We start from the raw sequence: 17570 nt of genomic DNA, 5'->3' as shown, positions 1-17570 counted from the left end.
CCGGAAATAGATCAGGGTACTGTCTTTGTGCAAGTCGTTCGAATTGGTCAGGATACGTCTGTTTACATGTAAAAGTTTCCCACAGACTTTTAAGCCATAAGTCCCCTCGAAACGTTCCGTTTACAAGCTATTTTGAGGTGTGCATATGCTTATTTGGTTTTCTACTTCGGCTTATTCCTTCTATGGCAAGTAGGACATCATGGTCAAATTGTACATCTATCAGATAACAACCATTGAGACATCTCCCAGACATCTCCAGTACCTTCTTTTTCCGCCAGGAAGTTTTTTGACAATGACCGAAATTCACAGAGTACAAGGAGTTGTGATTAGTCTTCGCGATTGAAAGTCACCAGTTATAGAGGGGTGACCACTTGCGTTTGTATATGCAGCAAAGCCCGCGTAAGTGTGAGTGCAATATCTTACGACAATCACTCGCCTATTAAAGCAGCTTTGAGATGTTGTCATTACCTGAACAATTGCGCAGAAACTCATTGCGGAGCAGGAAGAATCCAAAGAAATTGAGCTGAGAATCAACTTCCCTGTTAGCGCCAGCAGGAATTGCTGGCTCTATGTACTTGAACAGCATACGCGTGAGTTGCGCCTCTTCACTTTGTCTTCACTGATGTCAGTGGTTCTCTATTATTATTACCCTGACTATGCGCCTGAACGGCCGGAAACCGCTCACTGCGTGGATAGCGCATAGGTATATGTAAGCTCCATCCACACAGTGAATATCAAGAGAACTGAAGGACGAGAGCGACGAAAACAAGGATAACAATAGAAATGAGGACAGATAGCGGCGGACGAGGACAAGGATAACAACGGAGACGAGGACAAGGACAAGGATGAGAGTTGCAATGGTGTATCGGAGGCAATGGTCATGGAACTCGTTGCGAACAGGAACGTCTTGCGAATTGTTAACGTCGACGCCGGCGCCATGCCGCAAGTCATGGGGTTTGAAGCGCTCTTTCAACCCGACGGCGGCGGTGAAATTTTCGATAGCCCATGAAGTCGATCCTCTGGTCGACGGTTTATCTAGCTGTACCTCACACGACGTCGAAGACTGAGGGAATACTGGTCTCAGAGGATGGACCCAATCGACTAATGGTACTGTCTTAGGAAGAGTCTTGGTGCATAGTTCGTCGAAGGTTTTTGCGTCGACCGCCCCGAATCTAATAGCCATGATAACTAGACAGTTCAATGGGCAGAGGTACGGGACGGTGCAAGTTTTAAGCGTGACAACTCGCTTCCTGTCATCGGATCGACTCTCTCCGTACAAAGGGGTTAGCTCTCTGGACGATGACTCTGGACGATGACGGCGGACGATGACGAGGGACGATGACGAGGGACGATGACGAGGGACGATGACGAGGGACGATGACGAGGGACGATCAAGAATGTGATGAAGGCCGTTCCTTCGCCTTCGGTTACTCGGAAGCATCCCGCTCGACCGGTTTTCCCGCAATCCACGACAAAAGAGGCTCGCCGTTTCGATATTTTCAGCGACACGACGTATCGCTCTGTCTTCGCCGAGGATGACCGTATTTCAATCGACGCTCAAATCGGTACTCACTGGCAGAAAGGCAGAAAGTAAGTTCTCCTACTTCACCGCGGTCGATTTCGACGTTGCTTCTCTATTCAAAGTCATCAGCATTGGAACAAATTTTTGAAGAAGGTCATGAAACCCACAGAAATCAAGCAAGGAGTAAATAATGATTGTAGTACTCGATGTTTGTGTGTAACTTTGAGGAATAGAGACATGTTGAGGAAGTTTCGAGCCCACCCAGTAGGGGTTTTCACAGTACGGAAAAAGGAGTAAAAGCACCTCGGTCAGTGCCCAGTCCAGTAGCTGAGGAATAGAGACGTAACGTTACCCATGCTGCCTCGTTGCTCATATCGGTATCATAGTTCAGCAAGAACATGTCGCTCTTTCGGCGAGACGAGACAGATGGCGCCTTTATGTTCTAGGAGGGAAAACCGACCCGCTGGTTTGAAGTCTTCAAGAGAGCGACCATTTGGAAACATCACAAGAGTTGCAGAGCAAGGAAAAATGCCAAAGGGTTTCCTCCGCTTCTCCAAGAAAGTATGTCTCATTTAATATTAGTAATAATTCTTGGCAATCATGCACGTTTGCATCTCGTTGAGATAGTAACCCGTTGGTGTCCTTCATCTATCGCTTTCTGCGTCCGTCTATATAGCCCACATACTCGCAAACGATAACAAGGGCGAGGCAGCTTAGCAGCGCAATCTTCATGCTATCATTGCCAAGGGGCATGCGAGGATTTTCCAACTGTCTAGATAGGATTAAGGAGAATACAAGCACTTCGCTGACGCATATTGCTGACTGACTATCGCGTTTTATTTATACCTTAGGTTATCGACCAGGAAACGAACATCCTCCTCGAGAACACACGCCTTCGCGTGTTGGCGGAGCGTCGCAGACTACTCTATAGGAGAATTCGTGCCCACGGTCCTGTTTCCTATAAGTTCTGAACGTAACGTATGGTTTCTTGTAAGCGCCAAAACAAATCCGTTCGTCTCAAACCCATGTTTGGTCCAAAATGCATTACAATGGTCGTACCTGACGAAAGGTATGTCTACAAGCCTCACTGCAAGCCCGCGCAGCCCGGAGGTCTTGTTCCCACCTGTCATCATTCCTTCTTAGCATGTATTGGATTTGAACAAACGGACAGAACTAATATGCTGTACAGCATAGACATCCCAGCATTACTGTTCATGGTGATTGAGCAGCAGACTGTCAAATAGCCAGTGTAGTCTCCGCAGCCTAAACCACTGTGGGACAACCCACACATTTAGCGCACTTTCTAGGATTCATATTCTCATGATGCGTCTTAAATACATACCCAAAAGCTCCTGAAGTGAAAGCTGGGTTCTACTGACAAGAGAGAGCCAGCAGAGTGCCACATCACTAACACCAAGCTATCTCAAGTATATAAGCCAGGAGAAAGCACTACTATTAGAGCTAGCAAACCGCCGCAGGGAGTTGTGTGATAATCAGCTGCACGGAACACGCGCAAGCCAGCAGGTTCTTACTGAAGTAGTCTGCGCAGAAGAACCTCACCACTTTCAAAGGCGCCATCCACATCAGTCTCACTATTATTTCTCCCCTCATCTTTGTTGATCATCATTGTCCCCCATCTATCGCGTAACTGTTCGCACGTATTCCGTTGCGTAAAGTGTGATGCTTAAACTTCTCCCACGCTGCATCCTATGTTAGAAACTGCATGTCTTGCGTGACTTCCACGCTCCGCTCTTTTATTAAATTGAGTTAGATAGTAGACAGCAACAATACAATACTTGCTGCGCTTTAACATATGCAACATCACAGTGTTATCCTTTATACCTACTGCTGTTCTAAAATTTCATATTGCTGCGCAGAGAGCTTAACTTCTATAAAAAGTCTTTCTATGCGCAGTTAGAAAGAGGCACACAGCAGTAGAAGAACAGGAGCACGCCACTTAATAAATATCTCAGGGCAGAGTTAGGACTCCAGAGTAGCTAGGAAAACGTTTAAAAACCCCTTAGGCACCTAGTTAAACACCCTTCCATATACGTCCTTGTTACTATCTTCCCTCATCGCTACCCCGCGCGTATGTATTCACAGCCTCAGACGCAGGGGATAAGCTTGTAATGCATCTGACCTACTTTTAAGACCTGTCTTTCACATTTCTAGCAGTCCCTTAAAAGGATGTTCGTTAATAGCACAAGCATTGCGCGCACTTACAGCGTCATTCCCTTCTCTATTTCCACCATTTAGAAAACATCCCCTAAGAATAGCAGAGCTACTTAAAGAAATCTAGAATTCTCTTAATAAAGCCCTTTTATTTCTAAAAACAAAGCTGCAGAGGAGTAAAGACATCACTTTAATCCAACTCCTTAACAACCGCTATAGACATCTCCTCGCGCATAAGCCACATAACAGTATATATTTAAAGCCAGCATCTTCACTCATTATTTCCTTTTTTTCTAGGCCACGATACAGCTAACTCATAGTTCTCTGGCCAAATTTCCAGATTTGTTGTTGCGAAGAACAGCAGATGAAATGGAAACTGCGCTTATAGCGGTCATAAACCTAAAAATGGCGAAGCTGCGGTGTGACAGAACGACCAGCACTTGACCGATCATCTTTCACACTCCACACTCCATCATCTTCGAACGCGCTCATCCTTTGCGTTTTCAAGCCCCAATTACTCCCTCAAGGACAAAACTCTTCAGGCATGAAAGCCCTGAGCATTTGCTCATCACACCCTCTTGAACATCTATCCACCATGGAAGCCGTCTTCAAGTCTCTCCTCGCACGGCAGCTACGAGCCAATCTGTACTACTTCAAGCCGGCATCCTCTCGCACTCCTTCCCTTCTTTTTGAACCACAGTACTACTTCATTTGATTCAGATCAGAATTGACGGAGCGTGTTTTCTTGGCACCTATGCGCAACAGACAACCACTTACTCTACTTAGCGAACAGCAAGCATGATAGGAGAGGCCCTTCAAATCGCACACGCACTCGCCATCCGGGGAACATCCTGTCCGTGAAGTGATCATACCCCCAAATACTCCAAAAACAGAAAACCTCCCGGCCCCAAGCCAAACCCATCTCACCATGTCAGCATCATCAACCACCCACCTGCCCGCCAACCATGAACGCAGACATTTCAATCATCGAAGAATTCCACAGTCAGATTGTATCACCTTCAACATCTCCAGAACAGCCCTGTCATATACTCTCACTGTGTCTCACCTGAACCTGGGTGCTGAGTCGCCAGTCCCGACAGTCCGGAACACACCCAAACCGGCCCCACTCTCGGCCCGCCGATGACTTGCATCCCGTTCTTTCTGCCCACCCGCCGGCGCGCGTACGGCACAGACGTCTTCCGGAGAAATACCAAACCTTATTCTGGTCGACGGGCATCCCCTACCCAAACTTCTCTACTCCCAGGTCCGATATCGAGACGCCCCTAATCAAGCTTCAAGATCTTCGACCTCGTCGAACATCGGATAACACACAAACCCTAGAACGGCTCACACACTGCATGCGGGGGCACGCCTGCAACAGAAGTCATTTGCAAAATATTAACATCATCAATTGAACGAGGCCCATGCTCGTAAGCAAAAGGCGGCAGAAGATCATCACTGCTAGATAAAAGGCCTATCCCATAATGAACGCCCGGTGCCATGTTTATGTCCCGCCGTCTATGCCGGTTCCCGAACGGAAGAGCCAAACCAAAAAGGCAAAATGTAATGTATAAACCCTGAACCCCCCGAATCCGAAATCCCTAAATTTTTTGGCACCAAATCCCGTTTATCGAAGAAAAGATAGGGACGGGAGAAAAAAAGACGTTTCTGCCTTTACGCCGATCGAAATGCCAAGATGCAACGTGACCTGTCGCGCGATCCGGCTCTTGGTATGCTGTTCCATGTGGCATTGTTCTTATGTACAAATCTGTTGCCTGGATGGGAGGAAATGATGCCGCTGAAGATATGAGGTGAATTGAGACCCGGAACCTGAGCGCCTCGCTGTGTTCGTTCGCCCGAGTCGGGCCGTTACGGAGAGGATGCCGAAAAACTCTAAGATCTTCGCTTCTTTTCTTCCTTTTCCAACTTTTCAACGTTCTCTTCAGTGAGGGAGTCACCCGTGTCACCGGCAATGACCGTCTGGAACGATGCACCGCGTCGCTCGAGCTTCTTCCCGCCGGCAGCATCCATCAACTTATCGGCTTGAGCTTGCAGAGCGAGCTCGTCTGTCTCTGATCGGCGGATTGGTTTGGAATTGACGCCTGGTGAGTCAAACGGTGAAGGTTCATATGAGTTATTCCTCGTGAGAGGCCTTGGTGTAGCCACATCACCCCGGTCCTCCTTCTCGGGATCCTGCTTCTTGTTCTCCGCCTCCTTCGTAATGGCATTCAAGGTGCCTGTGGAGTCGCCATGGTCGTGTTCGACGCCTGGGATGTCTGCATTGCTGCAATGTTCAGCAGTGTCTGAGCAGTCGGAAAGAGAGCCATCCGAACCCTTCTGCGTCGTTCCTTGCTGTCGTTTTGCCAGGCTCCATCTCACCAACATTCTTTCGAGCGTCTTGCTTTTGACGGGCTTGGAAAGGTAATCGTCCATGCCAGCTTTCGTGCACTTTTCCTTGTCACCTTGGATCGCCGAAGCTGTCATTGCGACGATGGGAATGTCTCGCACGTAAGTCTTGTATGGCACATGGTGACGAAGAAGGTGCGTGCACTTGTAGCCGTCGATGACGGGCATCTGCACGTCCATAAGTATGATGTCCGGCTTCGCGTGCTTGCCTTCCTTTGCCGCAGCCATGTACTCAAGCGCGTCCTTGCCGTTCCACGCCGCAGTCACCTTGAATCCAAGCTTCATAATCGTTTTGGTGGCGATTTGTTGGTTGATGGCACTGTACTTGGTTAGTGTGGGCTCAGATGCTTGCCAACAGTACACTCACTTGTCTTCGACCACCAATACATGAATCTTGGCGCGTTCGGCGGCTGGCAACATTTCCTCATCGGAAGCTGGTGGAGTTCGCACAGATAGTCGGCGGGAAGGGGACTTGTGTTTGTCGGTCAAGAATTGCGATGACTCTCCAGAAGCTGGAGGCGTGTTGATTAATTGCTCAAATTCTGAGCTGTTGCAAGAGACGCTCATCTCAGACTGTAATCGGTCCGGAAGCGAGCCAATCTCCACAATCGGCTTGCCAGCTTGTCGCCCCTGAGGCTTACTGAAGGGGACCCAGAAAGTTGCGACGGTTCCATTGCCGAGCGACGATTCTAGAGTCATGTCTCCGTGCATGAGGTCGAGCAAATTCTTGCAAATAGTGAGGCCCAGACCAGTTCCGCCGAATTTCCTAGCCGTGGATGCATCACCCTGGCTGAATGGTTGGAAAAGCTTCTTCCGAACCTCCTCTTCAATGCCGATACCGCTGTCTTCAACAATAAACTTGACGATGATGCTGTCCGCAGTCTCCTTCTCCTTCTGGACTGAGAATTTGACATACCCTTGGTTGGTGAACTTGATACTGTTGGTGAGGAGGTTGGTGATGATTTGACGAACACGGCCGGGATCGCCAATGACGACGAGGTCGTTTTCGATGTCTTTCGAAATATCCGACCTGAAGTCGAGATTCTTCCGTTCGGCGGCGAAGCTCAGCATCTTCCCGACATCTGTCACAATTACTGATAATGAGAACTGGACCTCTTCGATGTCCAGGCGTCCTGATTCGACCTTGGAAAAATCAAGAATATCGTTGATGACAGTCAAGAGGGCGTTTGCAGATCTCTGAATGTTCTCAACGTACTCCATCTGCTCAGAATCAAGTTCCATGTCGCCAAGCAACTCGGCCATTCCTATGACACCTGTGATGGGTGTCCGGATTTCGTGAGACATCTGTAACGTAGTCAGCGACGTTGCATCATTCAACTTGATTACCACCGCTCACATTGGCAAGGAACTGGCTCTTTAGCCTGTTGGCTTCCTTGGCAGCCGCTTCGTTCGCCATCGCTTGCTTCTTCTCCCGGGACTCCTCTTCAAGATCCTCTACCTTTTCCTTGAGTTCACTGACATCCATAATGACTCCAATGACACCCTCAACGCAAGTCTCGTTTGTCACGATTCCTTCCTTTGATTTCTTGCCGAGTATAGGAAGGAACCTTGTCCGGTACCAACGTCCATCCATTCCGTGTTCCGCCACTTCCTCTGTCTTACCGCCTCCTAGAATGTCCTCAATTGGCCGGAGAAATTTTGGGCGTTCGCCGGTCTTGAGTTGTGGATTCAGACGATTGAAGACATCATACATGTCTTGGCCGATGAACCAGTCGGAGTTATCGTGGTTGCTTTCCTCACCGTTGTCCCATATGAGGGCACCCTCCAGCATTGTGAGTTTGCGGCTTGTGTCAACCGTGAAGATGGTTACTTGTGAATGTGCGAGAACACTCAAGAGCTGCTGCCGGGTACGTCTGGCAGTCAGCTTTGCTTCGATGCCCTCGTTCACGTCGGTACAAGTTCCGAACCACTTTTCAATTTTGCCGGTCTCCTTATTCTTTAACGGCAGAGCACGGCCCAGCATCCATCTCCATTCCCCAGTCTTGCTGCGGCACCTGTACTCGGTGACATATGGATCTCCAGTGGCGAGTGAGTGCTTCCACCTTTTGACAGTTTCAGGCATGTCATCTGGGTGAAACGGGTGCTTCCAACCGAGGCCCAGCGATTCCTCGGGTGTCAGGCCCGTGTACGTGTACCATCGGGTGTTGAAAAAGTCGTGAAAACCGTCAGGTCTGGTCGTCCAAACCAATTGAGGCATTGTATCGCAGATCAATTTGAACCGCTCCTCGTCCCGTTCCTTAATCTCGGTGATTTCTTCAGTCATCTTTGTTACGTCCCGGAATGTCACCACACCGGCAAGAAACTCCCCGGTGGCATCATCCCTAATAGCTTCTCCCAGGGCATCGTAGACTGTCCTCTTTCCAGTCTTCTCCTCCATCATCCCCACGCGCATGTTGCTGAACGGTGTTTCGGTTCGAAGTAGTATCGAAATGGGGTATTCGCTGACGTCTAATTCTCTGGTAAATTCCGAGTTATAAATGGTCCAGCTTGGCAGCAGGTCGAAGCCGTCAGCAGATCGCTCCAAGTCGTTCTCTTGGCGCAAAAGGCTGCGTGCTGCCTTGTTTGGAAACGTCACACTACCATCTTTCCACATCGCAAGAATCGGCATCGTTGTATTATCGAGAAGAGCATCCTTCATGAGAATCATCTTCTGCAAAATCGACGGGGTGCTCGCGTGGGCTGCTGTTGAGGGTGGACCCATCGGTGGAAACGGGCTCGACGATAGTGACACCGCACTAGGGCTGACACGGAATGAAGGAGAGCTGGAGTCGTGACTGGAGCTCACTGATGGCGGGTTTGAATTTGATATGGTTTTACGATCCGCTTGTTCGAGTATGTTCGGCCTTGTCGTGGATTTGCGGCTCGAGATGAGAGTTGACGGCGGCGATTGAGAGCTCGTAAATGTGAGCGTGAAGTAGACCTGGTGCTCTTCAATCTCCCATATTGTTACAATCATCTTGGCGTAAACTTGATGATCAGACGCTCCACCTTTGCTCCGTGGGTCAAATCCAGGCTTTCCAAGTTCCTTCCTGGAGATGATGACATCCACCACTGCGTCCTTGACAGTCGGGGTGCTTGATGCGTGATCAGGTATCGGCGGGGCCAGCGAGCCTGCGGTCGGGGTGGCTTCCCCACCCTGGCCGAACATGTCTGCCGCGTCCTTGGAGGTCTGCCTCGCACCCATCTCTAACACAAGTGAGTCCAAGAAAGCTTCCCATCCAACCCAAACGGGGCGTCCCTCTTGAATCATGTCGATTCCAACCTGAGAAAGTGACTGCCCTCTCAACCTCTCAGCAATATAAGAATGGGTATCCTCGGAAGCGTCCGAATTCATGCCGAGCATCCTGCCCATCGCCTCATTGGCAAGCACGACCGTCTTCAGATTATTCAAAACCAGCAACGGCACTGGTAGATATTGCATAGTCGAGAAGGCGAGCTGGCCCGGTGTGATGAAAGGCATCGATATGCGAAACGGACTTGTCGAGTTGGATCGCTTGCCGCTGCCGCCGGCCAGGTTGAGGTTCTCGCGGAAAAAGCGACTCCTAGCACTGGTAGAGCTTGCGGCGCCATCGCTTCGGAGAGAACCGACTTCAGGCTGGGATTTGGCGTCGAAGTTGAAGCCGCTATCCTTGCTATCCCCAGAAGATTGCCGAGAGCCTAGCTTGGGAGGTTCTTCGGGCGAAACCGAGGTTTTTGGTGGAACAATCACGGGGCCGTTGGCTCGCGCATGGCCGCCGGCAAGAAGAGGCTCGGAGGGTGGCATTTCGGTGTTGGCTCGCGCATGGGAAGCCGCAGGTCGTGGGAGAACCTTCCAGTCAGTGAAGGGCGTGGACAAGTCTGCAGGTCGAGAAAACAGTCGTGGCAGGCGGTGATCGCAAACAGAGGTTGCCGAGGGTGGAGGAGTAACGGAGAAGCTGCGGACCAGGTCGAAGCAGCAAGTGGGTTGGTTGCTAGAGAATCGTGTGGGGAGGGAAGGCGAGGCAGAGCATGGCGCGGCGCCCTGTGTTCTGTGAGAGAGCGTGCGTTCTAGACTACCGGATTCTAGGCCGGTCTCCGGATAGGTCTTTGGTTGGGAATGTGCTCTAATTGATTGCGGTCTAGGCGTAGCGCGCGGTGGAGGGCGAAGATTGAGCGCAAGCGCTGTCTTGAGTGTGTGCGAGAGAGAGTGTGTCTGTTAGTCGACAAGCCTCCCGATTCCGTGTGGGACTGTCAGCTAGCAGGAACAGAGCGACAACGGCGGCTGAGGCTGTCAGGGCTGGTGAAAGCGCAAGCAGATTTCGGCGCTATTCGGCAGAGGCGAGAGGAGGCGGAGGGAGGATTTGGGCGTTGTTTGGGATGAATTCTCGAACAACTCCGGGTCGACTGCAAACGGCGGCGTCGAGGGGCGGCGGCGGAGAGATGAAAGACGGAGTGGGAGGGCGTGCTTGTGTGACGACACCGCAGCGGCAGTCGCAGCAGCAGCAGCAGCAGCAGCAGCAGCAGCAGAGCGGCGGCGGCAATAGCAAGACGTCGGGCTTAGTAAGGATGTCTCTGTCTCGCGAATGGGAAATCCGAAATCAGCGGATGGCGGGCTGGGGTCCGGAAGTGGTGTGGTGTGGTGAGGTCGTGTTGAGGTCGAGGTTGTGCGAGAGTCGTGGTCCAGTCGCGGAGCAGCAGGAAACGCAAGACGGAAAGAAAGAAGATGCAGGCGCAGGTGCGATGACGGGCTCGGTAGGGCAGTTACCGCTCATCAGTTCCAGTTCGAGCCCCAGATGTTTAGTCGAGGTGCACAGTAGTTCGCAGCAGCCGCGGTATCTGCAGTCTAGCTTGGCGCAATAAGAAAGGGAATAAGTGGCATAAGAGGAGGGACGTAATATGGGAGAGGGGAAATGGAATCGAAGGGAAGATTAGGTCCAATTGGTAGGTAGAAAAGAAGAGACGCCAACCAAGACCAAAATCATCAGTAGTAGCAATGGGAGGTGGACTAAGCAAGACGGAGGAAGAAGATGGAAGAGATGGGATGGGGATGGATCCCGTCACTGAGGTGCTACTGCTACTGCTGAGAAAGGAAGAAGCACGAGAGGCAGGCGGAGGCAGGGTCGGGTAAGGTAAGGTAGGTAAGGTACCGTCTCCATCAGGTAGGCACGCAGCAGGCCTTGAAGGTGAGGCAGGTACAAACTGACAGTAAGTAGCGCGGTGCAAAGAGGCGGTACAGATGGACAATCAGCTAGGCAGGTAGGTTCGCTGCACCACCTTACACTACCTTACCACCTTTACCTGCCCTAGCACTGGCATCGACAGTGACAGTTGCAGCAGGCAGTTAGTTAGACTGGACGAGGATGCGGACGAGGATGCGGACGAGGACGAGGGATGGGACCGTCATAGTCCAAACTTTGTTTAAGTGGGAGTGCCCCCCCGGTTAGCGGTGGTGAAGCGTCAAGACGCAGGAGAATTGGTCGAACCCCAGCCCAAAGTCTGGGGGGGCCTGTCACCGCAGCTTGGGGGTCCTGGACGCCCAGGGCAATTCTTGGGAAGGAAACATGGACGGGGGTCCTGGAAGGGGAGGGTGGAACACTGGACAGTCCAAACAGTGGAACATGGACTCGACTGGAACCTGCGCCGATTGATTTGAATCCATCCATCCAGCAAGTCGCACTTCCGCTGGACTTGGGCTGACGCTGCGCTCGTGGCCCCAGGATGACGGGATGACGACGGGTGGGGAGAGGGGAGAGAACACAGAGGAGGAACGCTGAACACCGTGAAGGCATAGGCAAAGGTAAGGAAGAGAAAGGCCCTTCCATTGCCGTGTTCCGTCTTCGTGGTGGTGTAGCGCACAACATCGCCCGCCCGCTCAGTCGGTCTCCTCACCCGGGGGAGGCAAACACTCATCGTCATTTTCACCCGAGCAGTTTCTGATGGAGGTCGGAGGGTAACTCGGGGTTCACTGGGGAGAACATGTCTGCCATGTATCCTGCCAGCACGAATACGCGGAGGCGGTACTCGTTCCTGGTTCTTCTGATGGTCACTTGCGTGGTATTACATAAGGCATTCTTGTATCCGAGGACCGCTAATGCATCTCACCTACAAGAATACGGGTCGAGAGGGGATGGGAAAGTGGGCAAATGTATGCAAAACTCCCGCCGCCCTGCCATCGGGGGGATCGAATTCACTCACGCTTCACCACTCCTCACTCCAGAGCTGTCTCCGTACTCTACACCACGTATGCTTGCCCAAGGTACCGTCCACTGCCCTGCCGTGTCTGCACACCACCACCACAACTGCCACCACCACCCTCCCTCGCATGCAGCCTGCAGAACCAGGGGCCACCCTCCATTCATACGGCGTTACAGCGGTTGACGCCCCACTGCAGACCGCTCTGTTGAGCCCTGCGCGCCCACTCCAACGCCCTGCCACCACCGTTCAGTGGGTCTGCCGTCCCTGTTCGCTGGAAAGTGTGCCCATCCATGGGCTCTCAGGGCTGGGCTGGCTGGCCGACATGTCTGTACGCAGTACACGGGCTGTGCGTGCTGTAGACGCTCCTCACCACCTCACCTCCCTCCACGCCGAGCTCGCAACTCTCCCTCTTCCTCCCGTCCGCCCATCCACCATCCACGCCTTCGATCCCTTTCCGCCCACCCAGAACCTCAAAATCTTCACCTCTTCGCGGGGAATTCCCTTGCTTTTTCTGTAGCTCAGGGCACCAGGCACTGTCGCCACCGCCCAGGCAGGTTTCGCTATCGGTTAGGGGTCCCTCCTTTTCTCCTTACAACGGACCCAAGCTCCAGCGTCCCGTCATTCCCAAGCAATATTGTCCACGCATGCCAATAGTACCTCATCTTGCTGCCGTCTGTCGCACCCACGGCTGTAGTGTACATGTCTAAAATGATGTCTTGCGCAGCCCCTAGATGCTCGGCTGCATCCCCATCCGCCTCGGTAGGTTGGCCCTTCCAACGCCGGCCGCCCAGCGTAACCGATGTACACCTCGCCTCATGCACTAAACCGCCTCACGCCCAATCGACTCTCAGTGGCCAATCTTTTCTGGCGACCCCTTCTGTGTGCATGGAATCATCTGGGATTTTTTGCTGGGACACGCCCACAAATCTCCACTGGCGGGCTGCAAGAATATACGGCCGGCACCAGAAATCATAAGATATTCAAACCGAACGAACCCAGAAGTTGGGATGGTTTGTCTGAGGAAACCCGTCACCCCTTCTTCCGCCTCGCCTTGCGTTAATTCCCTTGTCCACTGCGGTATGGATCCTCATCGACACCGCCCGTCATCACGATCCCCGGGAGTCCGTATTACTGCGTATGCTGAGCGGGTACGCGAGCCTTATGTTGGCAAAGTCCGCAGCCATGACGGCACCGGAGGATCCAGCGGACAACGCGACCCTCGGAAACGGGGCGTCTCCGGACGTGAAATTTGAGAAAAATGGGCTGCCACGCCCACCTGCCCAAACCCCGGTAACGAAAGGGTGATGGGCGCTTCTTGCAGCAATAGACCCTGACCAGGCCCAAACCGAGACAGAAACACATCAAAATCAGGCCGATCTGTCCAACAATCGGAACTTTTTCCAATCCACGGGAGGCACATTTGCTGATCTTCTCTTTGTCTCGAATTCGACGTCCCTGGCTCCGTTCCGTGCTTGTCTTAAATCGGTAACCCCAACCGGTCAAAAGTTTTCATGCCCGTGTTTGTCGTTTGTTTGCTCAGAAGCTTATCCAGTCGGTGAGTATCGTCTCAGAAAATTACCAGAGGAAGAAAAAACCACTCTTTGTCAGGTGCGTATACACCAATCCGTCAGAGACAGAAAGCTTAGCTTGCTGCCTTTGCCGCTGGGCCTCGATGGCGATTGTGCCAAGACTGCTGGACGACTGCCGGAGTTTGATAGAGTCAGACAAGACCGGCGGCTGAGTGGATTTGGGAGCTGCTCGTATGTACTCCCGGGCACACTAGGCATTTACCACAAGCCCCGAGTCGGGCTGGGGACAGCCAGAGAGCTTGGTAGCGAGCCTGCAAACTTGGTCTTAGCCCGCCACCCTTGTCACGAACTGCTCTATCCATACAGAGATTCACGATGTCCGATTCTCAGCGTTGGGCGCCGTCAAGTCCGCATGGGCGTGGGCAACTGCCGCTACGAATAAGGCCACAATGATGAATGTACCTCATCATCGACTCCAATGTCTTCGCGGCGTCGCTTATCCGGGTGATCCCGTCAGCCGGGCGTTTGACCGACATCGTGGTGGTTGCTCCTTCAGCATCAACGCACTGGGATTTGTCTGGCATCCTTCGAGGAAACGCAAGCTGTTCGGTTCGTCGTGTTTGCTGCAAATTGCATATTTGAGGTGCCCGCGTGACTGTGACGGCTGCGACATGATCAGCTCTCGGTGAGTCCTTTTCCAGCTTCCAGCACCCACTCATTGTGAATGAATACCTGCCAGTGCTTGCCTCCTACACTGGATTCGGATAAACGCAAAAGATGGCTCTGACTATCCTCACCCAGCGTGGTTTGGTGACAAATTTGCCCTGCGTCTAGACCTCACGGCCTCTCCATCGATCGAAGATCTGCCACCCGAACAGGTCTAGCTTGAAAGCACTCAAGACGGCCTAGACCGGGATGGCCACAGACCCGACCAGGGCCCTGATGGTTCTCTCCATATCGGTGCGCCATCAGTGCCACACGAGCTCCACGGAACAACGCAGATCATCTGACCCTGGCAGCCAGTCAGAGCCAATCAAGACAACGGGGAACGACTCCGTTCCGAACAGCTTTGCTGCCCGAGCGTGTCAGCAGCGACGTCATGATGCCATAAGCAGGCTTTTGGGTGCACCGGTGTCGCATCAAGCAATCAGGATTGGCCCAGACCACGCCAATCCCTCGACATGTTCTCGAAAGTTGTGCGTGCGAAGCAACGCCAAGTGGCCTGTGCTGGCTTTGTTTGACATGTGCCCGGAGCGTGCCAACCGTGCCATTCATTCCATGACTCGACCTCATCTGTCTTGCCAACAAAGCCCTAGCTCCAAGGGAGTGTTTACATTTTACAACCTCCACAAGCCACCCATTATGTCATTTCGTCCGGAGTGCGTCGCAATACTCGATTTCTCGCCTCAAATTAAATCATACAGCATGATGTAGGTTGCGCGGCTCTATTCGGCTTGCAAGGGTATCATCAACCATGTCGTCACTTGGACCCTGGAGGATCCAGAAGACCCCTTCTCTTCATCTGTTTGGGGATGTCAGCGTTCGTCTCGGCCTCGCTTCTTCAGACTTCCCCGCTCTTTCAAGCGGAATTATCCTTCATCACTCCACACGTTGAACACGTCCACCACTGTCTTTCCATGGTCGTGCCGCAAAAGGAACAATCCCAAGTCAGGGGTTTCGCCGGGGCTGGTACACCGTAGCTGGCAGCAACGCCGACGCTATTGTTTCTCCTTGGCGGGCTGCGTGTAAGATCTATCGTCTCTGGCAGTGATGTTCCACCCGCCGTTGAGGCTACTGATGCCCGTTGACGCTCGCGCTTCTCGGCATTTGGCGTCCACACTTGGCGCTGAGGATCTTGGCCTTTTTCTGTTCCACACGCGTCGCAGCATAGGAAGTTGGCAGGATTATGTAGAGTACAGACCCCGCACGTCCAACCCCGTTGCTGAGCTGGCAGGGGACGTGGGGCTGCGATCACCGGCGGTCGGGTTTCGGGCCTTGGGACCGGCGGCGGGGGCGTAGGTCTTGATGCCGGCCTGGGGATCGGAGGTGGCGCGCTGTTCCTTCTCGGTTCGAAGTCTCCCATGACGGACCCACCCCCATTGCCGGTCGGATTTTGAGCACTCGGAGGGACGTAGTAGCCTCCATAACGCTGCTTTTCCTCTTCCTGTACGAGTTCCCAGAGTGCCTGAGCGATTGCTGCTTCATTTGCAGCGTCCTCTTCGGCTTGAGTACGGAAGCCGTTCCGCGTCGCAGTCTCTGAAATTTGCTGAATCTCTCGGTCATTGTGGTTCATGTTCCCACAACCCTGTAAAGTGTTGCTTCTGCGCTCGATAGCACCAACAATCGTTCGCCGAATGTCTGATCCCGGACGAGGCCCCGTACCACCCAGGCGTTTCCCCGAATTCTTGGTCAAAGTACGACGTTTCTCGGCAGCGGCCCGGGCAAGGCGGCGAGCTTCTTGCATTGGGATCCGGCCGCCGCCTCCCAAGCGATGGCCATCGGAGAGAAAACCTTCGCCCGTGTAGCCTTTCCGTATGAGTGCCTCGTGCTCATCCCGTAGCTGGTTCCACAGGGCATGGAAGTTTCCGTCGTGTGGTCCAAAGACAATATGGGAGAGCTCGTGGAGCATGGTGTCGACGACCTGCTCTATGGGGAGAAATAAAGATCGGTCGCCGGGATACCGTAATCGGACCAGAATTCTCTGCCCTCTGTTGACGTTGAGGCCTGCAATAGTGTTAGTTGGCGAAAAGGAGCTGCAGGCAAAATCACCTACCAAGCAAATTCGCCTGATCAGGGTAGAACTCTGCAAGCTCCCGCACCTTCCAACCCCTCGCTCGCATGATGGGCTTCACCAGAGAGGCAACCTTCTTGAGGATTTGGAGGGCATCGCTGGCCCGCGGAAAGTCCACCAAATGGGAGTATGAAAGGATGAGAGCATCATGTTCAGGCATGTTGGCTGTAGTCTTGCCCGCGGCCCGGTCAAAAACGTGGTATGTCCGCAATGTTGTGTAAGCCGAAGATAGAGTGACGTCGGTGAAGGTTTTCAGGGACGCCGCCCGCAGAGGAGTAGTAAAGGAGGCAAGGAAAGTCAGGAAAGAGACAACAGCAGGGGTATCGAAAGGAAAGCGACGCACATCGCCGAACGGTGAATGGAAACGCCCAGAAAGAGATTCATTCGCATCGTAAGCAGTGGGCGACACGCACGAAGACGCGTAAGGCTTGATGCCTCCCAGTGATAAGGCGTAGGTGGCCAGCAAGGCAGTGTAGCTTGGCGGTGAATGTTGGGCAGGTGACTCGCGCTGGACGTCCAACTCACAAAAAACCCAGGCGGGTGCGGGGTGCCTGATGACTCAGCTTCAGCTGCTGCGGGCAGGAACCTTCAGGGCGGGCGGGCAGTGACATGCTCTCTCCCTCCCGCCTTCCGCCTTCGGGTGATCGATTCAGCTGTCAAATCTGGAAGAGGCGTTGACCTTGTCACCTAACCCATGAACCAACTTTGTCGACGAACCCTGAATCACCAAAATTCCAGTCACCATTGGCCGGTTGACCGAGCCACGCAGCGGAATGGTAGAAGCCCGGAAAACCTGATGTGGTGCAGCCAGATGTTGGACAAAACAGGGCAGAGATGTCTTGCAGAGATTAACTCGCAGCGATCTGCCGCGCCAAGTGACTACACCATCGGTTCGCTTGCGCTTATGCACTTCAAATCCGACGACCTCCCTTCGACAACGAATTCTTTGAATGCCGACTTGGCATCGGGAAACTGG

General features: G+C 52.7%; 3 protein-coding genes across 3 annotated transcripts; all 3 read right to left on the bottom strand.

The window, feature by feature from the left end:
- Positions 1–625: 625 nt before the first annotated feature.
- On the bottom strand, positions 626–1183 carry GCG54_00001996 (uncharacterized protein; the record flags this gene model as incomplete). Its single annotated transcript, XM_045402096.1, has 1 exon — positions 626–1183. One exon carries the CDS (start codon positions 1181–1183, stop codon positions 626–628), a length of 558 nt encoding a protein of 185 aa, XP_045264378.1.
- A 4404-nt stretch (positions 1184–5587) lies between these two features.
- On the bottom strand, positions 5588–9884 carry GCG54_00001995 (Histidine protein kinase NIK1; the record flags this gene model as incomplete). Its single annotated transcript, XM_045402095.1, has 3 exons — positions 5588–6419; positions 6468–7405; positions 7458–9884. 3 exons carry the CDS (start codon positions 9882–9884, stop codon positions 5588–5590), a joined length of 4197 nt encoding a protein of 1398 aa, XP_045264377.1.
- Positions 9885–15382: 5498 nt separating this feature from the next.
- On the bottom strand, positions 15383–16754 carry GCG54_00001994 (DNA-dependent metalloprotease WSS1; the record flags this gene model as incomplete). Its single annotated transcript, XM_045402094.1, has 2 exons — positions 15383–16527; positions 16577–16754. 2 exons carry the CDS (start codon positions 16752–16754, stop codon positions 15383–15385), a joined length of 1323 nt encoding a protein of 440 aa, XP_045264376.1.
- Positions 16755–17570: the final 816 nt, after the last annotated feature.

This window comes from Colletotrichum gloeosporioides (assembly GCF_011800055.1).
Source record: "Colletotrichum gloeosporioides strain Lc1 chromosome Unknown consensus_45, whole genome shotgun sequence".
Taxonomy (NCBI): domain Eukaryota; kingdom Fungi; phylum Ascomycota; class Sordariomycetes; order Glomerellales; family Glomerellaceae; genus Colletotrichum; species Colletotrichum gloeosporioides.
This window is presented reverse-complemented; position numbering and strand designations above follow the sequence as displayed.